We start from the raw sequence: 13,008 nt of genomic DNA, 5'->3' as shown, positions 1-13,008 counted from the left end.
TGCACTGCTCTGGTGAGGAGGATGTGAGTCAGTACATAAACAGAGAACCCTCTCCCAAGCAGCTGGGACATAGGAGGACAGGCAGGTGACACTGCAGTGTTGTAGGTCCTCCTAAGGAGAGGAGGAGATGGCAAGACCAAGCGAATCTCTTAACTAACGTATTTGCTTCTGTGATAAATCACCATTCAGTGGGAGATTCTCCTGTGTTTGTGCTCAGCTCCTGAAAGCTGCTGTCCTCTCTCACAGCTGGTTACTTGGTTTTCTGCTAGCCATCCACAGCTTTCCAAAATTTTAAGAGCATAGAGAGGCTTGTGTTAAAACAGCATGCTCCTTCCTTCATTACCTGCCTAACAAAAATTATGTAATGAGCAGTGACAACAAGAATACTTTTTTGTTATACAATTAAAGTACTGAAGTCCTAATTAGTTCATACCCCAAATACCCCAAAGCAAATTACTAACAATTCTGTCTCTAATAAAGCAGACAAGATGTTACTGTTAAACCTGGAGTTGTTTTCCTAGAAAGAGCTGGAGGTTTGAAGATGTGCAGGAAGGTGCCACTCCTACACTTGGCAGTCTTGTGTGACGCCAACTGCTTGTGTGGTGGGTGTGCGACTGTGTGTGCATTGCACTGACACAAAACGTGGGCTCGTGTCTCCGTACAAAATCATTCTGCTCTGCTTGTAATGTGAAGGTCTTTAAAGGCTTGCTGCTCCCGGCCTCACGGCCGGCCTGTTGGAAGGAGCTGTGCCAGGACAGGACTAAGTCTTCTCCAGGTTTCCAGAAGACACTGTGCAGTAGCAGGGTGTCCTGACTGGTAGTGGTAAAGGCCTTTTCACCCTGAATGATCATGACTTGTCACTGCACGCTGCAAGACAGCTTCATCCAAAAATTAAGGGCTTGGTCTCAGTGAGTGGGTTTTCCCCGTTGTTTGAATTTCTCAGCTCCATTCTGTTCCATCTTGCTGATCTGCTGCTGCTTGCTGTCACTGATGCCAAACCCTTATGTATATAATTTAGGTTCTTCTGTAAATTAGTCCTTACACTCTCTTAATGGTGCCAGCTGGGCTCATCACCTATAACCAGTGCTCGTCCCCCCTTCTTGCCCTGCTTTCAGGAAACCAGGTAGTTCATATGATATACTTGGGTCCTAGAGGGTTATCCTAAATCGCAGACCACAGCAGCTGTTGGGGCTGGTTAACTGCTGCCTGACTACTCCCCTCTCTTGAAGGAGAGGAAAAGTGTAGGAAAGGCAACTGAAGACTAAGGCCTTCATGGCAAGGGTTATGTATGAGGTGGAAGTGCTGGGGATGCAGATGACAGCAGTCTGAGAGGAGTATGTACAGTAAGATTTGCTGAGTCAGTCTGCATTGTAGCTACAAGCTTCAGAGCTGCTGTGAATGGTGGTTGAGCTCTCCTGTTTGGAAGAAAGCAAAACCAGAGCAGCCCAAGATGAATTGGTTCCTGTCCTTGCTGCAGAAGATGGCAGACCTAGTGTTGAGCAGTTAACATGTAGAGTACCATGCAAGCATTTGCTCCCGAGTCAGGGATTAAAGGAAGATCTGTCCCTTTCAGGCTGGAGGGAGGGGGCAGTGAAGGGAACTACTTCTTGGAGGCAGTTGTGCAGCGTGGTGGTTTTGTGTCCCGGGACACATCTGTTTTACTGGGGGTGAGCCTGGAGCTGTGCTCAGCCACTGCCTGGCAGTGGTCCTGGCCCATGCCAGGCTGGTTTGGCTTTCCTCATTCTCAGAATGATTTTTTAGAGTCTACAGTGTGTCCTCTGAAGGGCTTCCGAACACCTGTCCAATGCCTGCACCCAGAAGGAAAGCAGTGTTTTACTTGTTTTGTGGGGAGGTAATAGAGTCCCTTTGGATTCACTGCGGTTGGGTTGCCCCATGCTCTTGGAGCACTGGACTGATTTTGTGATAGATGTGGCATCTTTGGTTGCCCTGTGGGAAGGGTGAATGAGGGTTTAGCTGACACTGAGCATAGGATTCTGGCCAAGCATTTTGGTCTTTAAGTATATTGAAATGTGCAGAGGGCTGTGGTCATCTGAGCTGGCTTCTTGCCTTAAGTTCCTCTCTTACAGGACATTGGCATTCCCCTTACCGCAGGGTTTTCCCTCCCCAGGGCAGGCAGGCAGCTGGTGGTGTTCTGGAAACACCCTCTGGTTTGCTGTGAAGGGAAGTGGGGGAGTTTGTGGTGTGCATGTGTGCTAGGAGGTTACAATTATGTGTTCTAGGAAAGACTCGGGTACAAATTCTCACGGCCTCGGGAATGTTGGTTTGCCTGGATCAGCCTTTGGTTTACCAAAAGCAGTAAGAAGAAAGTGCTATAGCTTTGAGTGAGGTTATTTGGGTTCTTCAACATCCTCAGAAGACAGGTAATGCTCCAGCAGGATGGTGGCATCTTGGATTTAAAGACTTTAAGACCATGCACCAGTTCTGGCACCTATTTTGATTCATTCACTGCATTAGCTGTGCAAGGAAGGGAGGCGGGTAGAGGCCCCAAAAGTATGAGCTGAAATAACATGTGTCTTAAAACTTGCTGTCTTTTTGCTGCCAGCTCTTGACTGAATGAGGTCAGCTGCCAGTCCTGAGACAAAGATTAGAGGAAACAGGCACGCAGACAACAGCTAGCTGTCAGGACCCCACTAACCAGTGGTTTTGCTGTTGTACAGAATCTGAGTGCGGGGCTGCCCTCAGGACAGATCTGCCACGACGAGCAGCGGCTGGAGGTGATCTTTGCAGATCTGGCCAGGCACAAGGACGATGCTCAGCAGCGCAGCTGGGCACTCTATGAGGATGAGAATGTCATCTGCTGCTACCTGGAGGAGCTGCTTCGCATCCTGGTGAGTAAATTTCTCTCTTTATAGGCAAAGCAGACAGTCCTGGTGAAGTTCCTTTTTTCTGACCTCCTTCACCCCTGTGTTGCCATCGGGTCTGCTGTTTTGGAGGGCATAGGTTTCTTGTGCATCCCTTACTGTCAGTGTGATGCCCTGCCCTCCTGCCTAGGGCCTGCAGTGCTCTTGAACTGCCTTCCACACCACCTTATAGAGCTGTTCTGAAAAGAGTTACAGAACTGTCCTTCATGGTAGCTGTGATATTATCACAGGAGAATATAAACCCTCACCTCCAAAACTACAAACTCTCACCCTGCGGACACCTAGAAGTTTGCTGTGAGTGTTTTGCACTCCTAGGCCCATATGAAATGTCTTTGATTTCAAACATCCTCTGTGGCTGGGAAGTACCTGCGGGGTGAGGCCCATTAAATGCAAAGAAAACTCCGGTTGTCTTGAAAGTGAGCTTCAAAGCTATTTTTGTGAGCAAATATAAAGTATCTCACCACATCTGTGTGTACAGGAGAAGTACATCCCTGTAGTGAGCAGCAGTAGCAAATACTGTCCCGGTGCTGTCGCTAGCATGTACACCCCATCTGTGTAGAGGAAGCGTGATGATACGGGAGCTGCCGCTCAGTGCGGTGACACGGTCTGTGTTATGGGTGCCAGTGTGGGGTTTGCTCTTTTGTATTGCTCTCCAGTTCTGACATAAGCAGAACAGATACTTTTTTGTGTGATAAATGCCAGTATCTTTGTCACTCAACATACGGCCTGTGCCGCCTCGCTGTGGGCCTGCAGGGCAAGGCAGAGGGGGGGATTTTGTGCAACCATTTCCTCATAATTTAGGAGTGGGAGATGTACAGTACATCTCAGGATGGGAACAGTGCTGGAGCTGCCCTTTGTTAATTGCATGATGCACTCATCAAGGTGCTGCTCGGGTCATGGGTTTTTTAGATGTTTTCAGCCCGAGACATGCTGTATGGCAGAGATGTTTCTCAAGAATTCACTTTGCAGAATCTGTAGGGTGGCAGTTCTTGAGCTGTCTTTGCGCTCTTCCTTCAGTTTCATTGTGAGATGGTTGGGCTGGGGCTACTGAGATCTGAATGCAGCTGGCCTCCCTTGAGGTCCCTGCAGCAGGCACCTTGCTGTTTTGATGTGCCACTGGGCTGACCTGTTCATTCCTGCTTCCAGACAGATGCAGACCCAGAAGTTTGTAAGAAAATGTGCAAGAAGAATGAGTTTGAATCCGTCCTGTCCCTTGTGGCATATTATCAGATGGTAAGGTGACAGAATGCATCAAATCTCTCTTTTTGACATTTCCCTGAAGATGCAAAAGAGCAGGGTTGATGAATATATGTAAGATGTTCCTCCTGGATAGGGCAGTTCTGTGAACTAGATGGAGTTGCAGCACATCCCTTTTGCATGCTGGCTAATGCCAGTGCTATGTATGCAAGTTGTGTGGAAGAGCAGAGGATGCTGTAGACTTTGAAGCAGTAGCTAGTGGTGTGAAGGGTAAAGCTTGCTGCTTTTATTAGCTCCATTGAGGGACAGAATCAGAATTGCTAATATCTAGAGAAAGGATTTCCGAGGATACCTTGGGAAAGCTGACAGGCTGTGACCACTCCTTTTTTAATTGATGCACTCCTGTGCGTTAGTAAATAGCTTTGTTTAGGAAAGTAGATTGTGAGTAGAAGCCTTGCGAGTGAGGAAGGAAATCAGCATTCAGAGGAAGAAATGGAAGTTTTGCCTTCAATGCCTATGCAGTGTTGCTTCACCCCACTCCATCCTGGAATGTGCTGTTGTAGGAGTCTGGGGGGGTTGGAAACTTGTCCCCATCTTGTTCCTAAGTCCCCAGCTACAGCACATCAAGCCTTGTGGCATTTAGCTTTCATCTGGCACTTCTGTGTCTAAACCCAGAGCTCAGCATCAGGGGGCTGTAGCATATTTGGGAGCAGTGGGAAGGCAGGCTGGGCATAATGGAGCCTGCTCTTCTCTTCAAGGAAGCCTGACCAGGTGGAGAGCAGTTGGCTCTCCTGTCCTGGCTGCTGTTATGCCTAATGCCAGGCCTTGGCACACTTACGTTCTCTGAACCCTGGTGTTGCTGGCTGAAGCTGGAGTATGAAGGTTACCCCAGCACCAGAGCTCCTGTGGGGAGCTGCAGGTTGAGCATCATCTTTGCTGAAATCCCTGCATGTCCCAAAAGCCTCTGCTCCCAGCACAAACCCAACAGCTTCACAGGAGAGGAGCTGCTCCCATCCTGTTCATTAACCATCACATGCTGAAGAGGGTTTGCAAATATTGTGTTGTCAGAAAACCTCCTCCAGAGCAGCATTCGCAAAAAGTTCACTGTGCTCAGAGAATCCTGGCTACCCAGCAAATTAAATCTCTGTTTGCTGGGGATGGGTATAGGTAGTTGATTTGTATTATATTTAGTGAATGAAGTGGGGCATTTCAGATCTGAGCTCTGGCTGCTGCATGCCCTCAGACCACACATGCCAACAGCGTGTAGGCAGCCCAGCGCTGAATATTACTGTAAAATGACTCCTATGCTGTTGTTAAAGCTCATAGATCTTCTGGGTTCAGAGTCACACTGGGAGGGTCTGTAGCTTCCCAACAGCAGGAACTTCTAGCCAGTTGTCTCTGCCTTAGAGTGAGCCCTCATCTGGGACATCATTTCATCTACTAAATTGTTTTTGCAGGAGCACAGGGTGCCGTTACGGCTGCTGCTGTTGAAGTGCTTTGGAGCCATGTGCAACTTGGACGCTGCAGTCATCTCAACGCTTGTAAACTCTGTGCTGCCGATGGAGCTGGCCCGGGACATGCAGACTCACACTCAAGGTGAGCCAGCGCTGCTGTACCCAGGTCCCCAGGAACGTGTCTTTTCATGAGATGATTTATGGCAGCACTGGTAGCCCCTCACTGCCTGACTGTTCTATGTGCCCAGTGCTCTGGGGAGAATGGTGTCTGGTTTTGAAGTTGTTCAGGTTATTACATCTGTAAGTGGAGAATGCAGGGGAGGGGATGCTTCAGTCCAGTTGTGCAAGGCCCTCTAGCTTTTGAACATGCCAGTAATGATCTGCATCGCTTCTTGTAGATGTCTTAAAGCACATTTTAAGCTGTTCATTTTGTTTCATGATGCTGACAAGAGACACCTGCAGATCTCAAGGAAGATCTTTTCAGCTTCTTATAGGCAGTTTTTCTCAGCACTCTACACCAGATCTTTGCAGTGTTTCTTGCTGATGAGTGAGATGTGTGCTGGTTAAAGCTCTCTCCACCGCTGTACCAAGGGAGATGGTAGTGCTGTTAACAAAGTTGCAGCCTTGGTCCTCTGCAGGATACTGCCACAGCCCTGCTTTCCCCAGCATTTTGCTTTCCATACCTAGACTTCACCCTCATGTTCCTTCTACATCATGCTCCTGCTCCCTTTGTTAGGATGAGCTGTCCCTGCTATTAACAGGAACGCCCTTCCTGTCCTTTGAGCTCCATGTGCTCAAATGCTCGGTGGTGGTGGAGTGGTCAGATTTTGCTAGCGTTGTCCCTCAGATCTCCTGCTTAGCCCAGTGTCCTTTATCTCCCAGCAGCCAGGAGCAGATGCTGAGGAAGAGCCCAAGAACAAGGTAAACGTGTAGTAATACTCCTGTGACAATCCCTTCCAGGTCCCCACACATGCCTGGCCCTGGGCAGTCACAGCTTTGCTCCCCATTTTGGAGTCAGCCTGTAGGTCACCAGTGCTGGCAGTGGCATATACTACTTTTTCCCTTAAAGGGATATTGAAAATCAATTGTTTTCTACTAATCATGACCCACAATTACAGTAGCTGTTGAGTGACCATGTGGATCAAATCAGAAGAGCCCCAGCCTTGCTGCCCTGATTGCAGTGTGTAGCCTGTTGGTTTGCTGCGGGCGTCATGGAGCTGTGGAGAACTATAATTTTGTGATGAGATTGTGTAGGGATTGACAAGTCTGCACAGAACAGGGACAGTCACATCCATTTGATGTGAGCCAAGTAAATGTCCAAGATGACCATCTTGGATGTGCATAATAGAAGTCCCTGTTCCCAGCATCCCACCACAGACTGTGCCAACCCGACTGTGTGGTGGACAGGGATGACGGGGCTAATCTGGAAAGGGGTGAAAATAAAGCCTGTTGCAGAAGTCTTTGTGCTCGTCTTTGCTTAGATGCTTTGAAGTGCAGGCATTTCAAAGGTGAGGAGTGCCTGAAAAATAATGTTTCAGCTCGGGGCAGGGCAAAGCATTGGTGGTGTAGTGTGGGACCAAGTTCATTACGCCTGCATTGGCTGAGCTTTCTCTTTGTGCTACTGCTGCTTCTCAAGTCTATGTAGTGAACTTACCACACTGTTGGTGTTTTATCTGGTTATGCATGAGAAACTTCTTCTCTGGGGTGAGAGTTTACTGCTCAAGAAGCAAATCATACTTGGTTATGGGACTATGACTGTGCTTCTGTGGCAACATTACTCCTGATTTTGTGCTGCCAAAAATAAACTTTATCATGCATCCGTCATTAATCCATAGATTGTCTCCAGTTGAGCGTTTTCTGTACCATGCCCAAACAGGCTTCAGTTTCCTGTTCTGTTCCTCAAACTGCCTTTGTGCAGGGAGGGCTGGTTGCCCTTCTTATCCCTTGCCTGGTCACAGTGTTGCTGTCCAGGGCATTTTGCCAGGGGCTGTGTCATCCCAGATAGCACAGCTAACTCAGGCTCTTGACATGATGGAGCATTCAGCTCTGACCTACATGACTTTGCTGATCTCCACGTGGCACTTCTGGTTGAAGCAGGCATATCTCCTAGCAAGTGTTAGCTCTGCTTTGGGGACCTAAAAAGCATTGCAGTGGAAGTGGGTGAAAAGTGACTCTCCTGTGTCCTCCAAACTGCCCACCTGCAGCTCTGCAGCATCTCTTCTTTCCCTAGCTTTGTCTCAAAGTGAGGGATGTTTTTCCCCTCCTTGCTGTAATACATAAGCAGTACAGTCAAAGTGTGAAAAGCTGCTCGTCCTTTGCTGACAGACCACTTCTGGTTACAGGAGCCTCCCAAATCAGTGCCCTGATCCTGTGCTGCCTTCCTCGTGCTAAGCCTGTGGCAGGTGCTTGCACAAATGTCATCTGTGTGGCATTTAGTCCTCTTGGTCTTCACAGCAGGGCTACAGAGAAGTAACCATCCTTGACCCAAACATGTCTGTTCCTCAGAGGTGTTTCAGGGCATTAGTAGTTCCCTCCTGCCATTCTGGTACTTACTGCTCTCTGTTCTGCCAGCAAATGGCAAGCGGTACCTTGTGTGAAAACATGACCTTGAATCCTAGAACAACTTGAGCTTATTTTGGCACTAAAAACTGGGGAATAGCAGCTCATCTGTGACATACCGTGGAATAGCTAATCCCTTCTGTGGATGACAGGGGCCAGAGCAATCGGTGCCAGTACTAGGCAACTGGGGAGCTTTGAACTGGCTGCAGCAGCTCTGTGGGATCCCTCCTGGCTTGTTACTGAAGAGCAGCCGAGGCAGAAGCTCAGTGTGTGGATGCTGGGTGCCTTTGATGAGAAGGCACATTACGCTGGGGCTGATGCAGACGTGTTGGCTGCTGGCCAGTTCTTCTGCCAGATGCTTGGGTCTTATTGCTTCTGGACAGCCACTTCCCTTTGCTGTGGCTGGCCTGCACATCTATCAGCGTTAGAAGAGCTTATAATAAGCCACAGCGAGGCAGAATTAGCCAGAACAATTCCAAAGAAAACAGACGGGGATAATCCAGTCTGTAATCGTGACTTTCTCCCTTGTTGCAGCTCAGCGTACATGCAAGTCAGCTGTTGGGCTCTTTTCGCTTCAGTTGTAGACAGTTGTGTCTGCTCTCAGTGCCTGGATTTTGCACTGCTGTGCTTAGAGGTTGGAAGCAAAGTCTTTGAAGGCCTCTGAGAAATACCTTTCATACACAATAGCAGCTTTCTTAACCAGTACCTCAGCAGACTTTGGAGATGCAGTCTGGTGGGCAAACAGCCACATCTGTCCTGCCTTTCACGGCCACTTGAGGGATGCTTAGCAGTCTGTCGTCAGCAGAGTTCCTCTGCTTCAGGAGAGTTGTATTAATGCTATTTACTTTTCTGAAGCCACTGGTGCTGCTCTGGAAGTAAAAAAAAGCTGTACTTTGACTGACAGTTACTCCGTTCTTCAGTGTGGTGAGTCTTGGATGGGTCTTGCTGCAGCTGAGACACTCGTGAAGTCTGTGCTGAGTGAGTGCACTGGGTTAATCTGGATTTGCCCTGAGTTCAGCTTTCTGACTGGTTTCACCTTCCTTTGATTCAGCATCCTTAGGCAAATACAACAAGATTTGCCACCTAGTAGTGGAGTTTGCTGTCAACCAGGATGAATGGACATCAGTTCATGGCAGATGGGCCAAGGACATGTAAAACTACCCTCCCCCCTCCCATCTCTAATCTCTTCCTCCATATTTGCTACAACTACACGTTTATCAGTGGCTTCTGGTTTCAGATCGTTATTTCATTGCTCCTGATGTGATGAGGGAAAACGTTTTGTTCGTGAAAGCCTTACAAGGAACATGGGAACAGCAGGTCCATGTGTCTACCTACTGCGGTATCCTGCCTCTGATACCCAGCTCCTGAAGCTGTGGAGGGAAGAATGAAGAAGTTGTGTGGGAACAGTTTGTCAGATTCTTTTTTCTGCTACAGTGAGCTTTGGCATCACTGACACCTTATAGCTGAGAGCTTCTTATATAAGTATGAATTATATTTAAGTCATTGAATATCCTCCCTCTCTGTTTACCAAGAGTAAACAGCAGTTTCCAGCTTTCCTTTGCTGCCACATGGTCTAGAGCGCTCTCCTACAAACTCTTAATCTTGTTAATGCTGTAGTATCTCTGGTTAAGCCCCAAATGATCTATATTTACTCAAAGTATTTGCTATTTGAAAACTCTGGCATCTTGTGGAGCTCTGACAAAGTCTGCATGTTCTTTGTTTATAGAGGCTTTGCTCACAGAGCTGACTTTCCCGGGGCACAAGGCTGGAATGATTCACTAGCATTTTTCCCCCTGTGCTAACAGTAAATCTAAGAGCTGCCAAGTGTTGCAAGTCCTTTGGCCAAGTCCAGGAGTATGTGGCGACAGTGAAGGTGTCAGTCTGTGCAGTCAAAACCAAACTGCAGGGTGCAGGTGCTTAGAGATGGGTTGATTTGTGCATAGAGAAGTGAAATGTCTTAAAGAGTTTTGAGGAGGTTCTGGAACCCACATGTGTCATGCAAGGAAACAGTATGTTGGGAGAAGCATCATACACTGAAGGGACTTTTTCCTCTAATGAAAAGTAGTTTTGGTCAGTTTTTTATAAATACAGCCTCAGTTTCCTTGTAACAAGTGTCCCTAGGCTCTTTCTGGGAGATATAGCTGAACTTTATTTAGCCAGTATGTGTGGTAACCTACTTTATAAAAATAATGCTCCTTTTCCGATCGTCTTCAGACTTGCTGAACTGGATGGAGGCTATATTTGATGATGACATAGATCCTATTCCATGACTCTCTTTGCTTCTGCAAATAGCTATTGAGGTGTATCCATTAATTACAGTGCAGGAAAGGCACCGGCTGTGGTTCTGTGGAGCATTCACGTACAGCTGCTGCCAGCAAAAATTGTGTTGGACTAGCAGGCTGCGGGATGTATTAATGCTGGAGACACGTGTGGCCTGGGAGGTGGGCAGATGCACAGTCCGAGCCGTGAGCAGTGATCTGGTCTCCCCAGAGACCTTTTATACCTCCAGGCAGAGCTGAGGTAGTGAAAGTAGAGCAGTGCAGAGACAGTAACAAGCAGCGTAGCTGTCCGGGGGTGGTGTTGGTTGGAACAGTCAGTATTTTGAGGTGGCCAGATGGATGCTTTTTCTGGGTTCAGTAATTACATAACTATGGGATGTGTCCTGGGACTGTGCAGGGGCGGTTTTTAATTATTCAGATCAAGTTTGCCCAGATCCTCTTTAAGTGGAGAGGAAAAAAAATCAAGAATTCTTGTTGTGATTATTTTTACATTGCTTTGGAAACGCATGGCACAGAAGGTGTGTGGTGTGCTTAAACAGGGGAAAAAACACCCTTATAGCTGAGTAAATACAGGAACGAGGAGCAGTCTAATCAGTGTTAAATGTCTGTATTAAATGTGTGACTGCCCAGCCGCAGCTGGGGAACATCCTCAGAAGAACTAATAGCAGGACCTTTATCTTGCAGATCATCAAAAGATGTGCTACTCTGCACTGGTGCTGGCAATGATGTTCTCCATGGGGGAGCCCCTGCCGTATCATCACTACGGTAAGAGCAGCTTACGGCTTGGTAGGACAGCAGAACTGATGGTGGGACACCTGGGGCACACCAGCAGACACAGGGACGGGACCTGTCCCCGTGGCTAGGGTGGAGGCAGCTAGGGGGAAAGCCCAGCACAAGCAGGGCAAGAGCAGGGTCTGCTCTTTATCAGTAGAGCCTGGCTGTCAGAACTCTGGGCTGAGATGCCAGATTTCCAGAGAGCAGCACAAATCTGGGTTAGAGCAGTGGAGGACTGATGCCGTGCTGCAGAAGGAGTGGATTTGCCCATTGCTCTGACTAAGTGGCATTTTATTTTACCTCTGCCCTGCATGAAAGCACGCACCTCTCTTACTTGCCTCGGAGACATTCTGTCTGCTGATGAGGCTGAGAGCCCAGATCACTCCATGAACGCCCACTAAAGCTGTCAGCTGCATAATGTGGCCTCTTCCTGATCTCCCTTCTAACAGGACAGTGCAGCCCTGTGTATTTCAAGCCCTTAGGGAAAGCAGAGATGATTAAGGGTATAGCGGTCAGTAAGGAAGTACAAACGTGTCAGATCTGCCTATTTTATCCTCTGCCCTTTCATTCCAACCCTCAGCCAGAAAGCCCTGCCTGCCTACTCTTTCCCCAAGCCATGTTATGTTCCCTGTATTTGGGAAACTCTGGGCTCAGTTTTCCTAGAAATGCAGTAGAGATTTTTGTAAGCATCTCCTTAGCAGCTTCACCTTAACACCCCAGTAAATACATACTAGATTTAAGCTGGTGCAGTAGAGACTGTGGAATGAGCCTCCACACCTCCTGCTTTTCTCTCCTCATGTAACCCTGGCAATTATTTTCTGCAGGTGGACTTATTTGCATGAGCTCCTGAGCTTTCCTAATAGCTAAATTGAAAAATGGGTTATTACTAATGATCTGGATGATTACTTTTTTTAAATAGATGGATTGAATCGGTGGTCAAGAATACAAATCTCTTCCTACCTGAAGCCTTCATTGGCGGCAGTGATGCTGCAACAACAGCTGGAACAGGATTTGGTGTTTTATTTACTCCAAAAAATTGCCAGTGAGGGACCAACTTTCAGCGTTCCCCTGCACTGTGGGTAGTTCTCTGAGCCACTTATCTCTCACACAAAGACACTTCAGTGGTCTGTCTAGTCCTCTTGCAGGGCTGTTAATTCCCTGGAGGCTGGGACTCCATTAATGGTTTTTAAGCATAAAAGCGTGGAGAAGTGGCTTGCGTGGTCCCTTGTTGCTTGGTTTATTTTCACTGTGCTATAAATGCCCTTCTTTCTCCTTGTGCAGAACATCTCAACTCTCAGTTCGTGCAGTTTCTGCTGGATGTGATTGAGGACGGGCTGCCCTCGGACACCACCGACCAGCTGCCTGACTTATTTGTCAACGTCCTTCTGGCCTTCAATCTTCACATTCCAGGTCTGTTTGGTGCTGCTCTGACTTGGCAGGATTTCAGTGGTCTGGAGTGAGGGTGTGAAGAATGAGGAGAATCTCAGTGGGTCTTTATGGTGCTATGATAACCTCTCCAGCGCCTGTAGCTTCTGGCAATACACTGTGTTTAAATATTGTGCAAAACCCTAGAGGAAAAAACAGGTCTGAGAGCCCGTGTCCAACCAACTGACCCTCTGGGGCACAGCAGCTCCATGTAGCCCAGCTGATTTCTCTCTGTACTTCCATACTGCCTGGATCAAAGCAGTTACTGGACTGCACTTGCAGAACATGAGTGGGGTTAACTCATAGGCACAGCTGATTTAGGAGAGAAGATGCTTCAGCAGGTATATCTCAATATCAGTCCAGAAAGAAAGTCCTCTGCCTTCTGTAGGTCTTGACAAACCTTCTGCTTGCCCATCTGCCCCCCCTGAAGCTCATTCA

General features: G+C 47.9%; 1 protein-coding gene across 4 annotated transcripts in view; it reads left to right on the top strand.

Annotated features, from left to right (window-relative positions):
• Nucleotides 1-13,008, top strand: part of NCKIPSD (NCK interacting protein with SH3 domain) — a 54,704-nt gene that overhangs the window by 36,191 nt on the left and 5,505 nt on the right. For all 4 annotated transcript variants that reach the window (XM_074879258.1, XM_074879259.1, XM_074879260.1 and 1 more), the window contains 5 exons: nt 2,679-2,849; nt 4,029-4,115; nt 5,537-5,675; nt 11,056-11,136; nt 12,427-12,555. In XM_074879258.1, coding sequence (XP_074735359.1) covers nt 2,679-2,849; nt 4,029-4,115; nt 5,537-5,675; nt 11,056-11,136; nt 12,427-12,555 — 607 coding nt within the window. The remainder of the gene's footprint in view (nt 1-2,678; nt 2,850-4,028; nt 4,116-5,536; nt 5,676-11,055; nt 11,137-12,426; nt 12,556-13,008) is intronic.

This window comes from Strix uralensis, chromosome 10 (assembly GCF_047716275.1).
Source record: "Strix uralensis isolate ZFMK-TIS-50842 chromosome 10, bStrUra1, whole genome shotgun sequence".
NCBI classification, from domain to species: domain Eukaryota; kingdom Metazoa; phylum Chordata; class Aves; order Strigiformes; family Strigidae; genus Strix; species Strix uralensis.
Note: the sequence above shows the minus strand (reverse complement) of the source record. Positions and strands in the feature narration are given on the sequence as shown.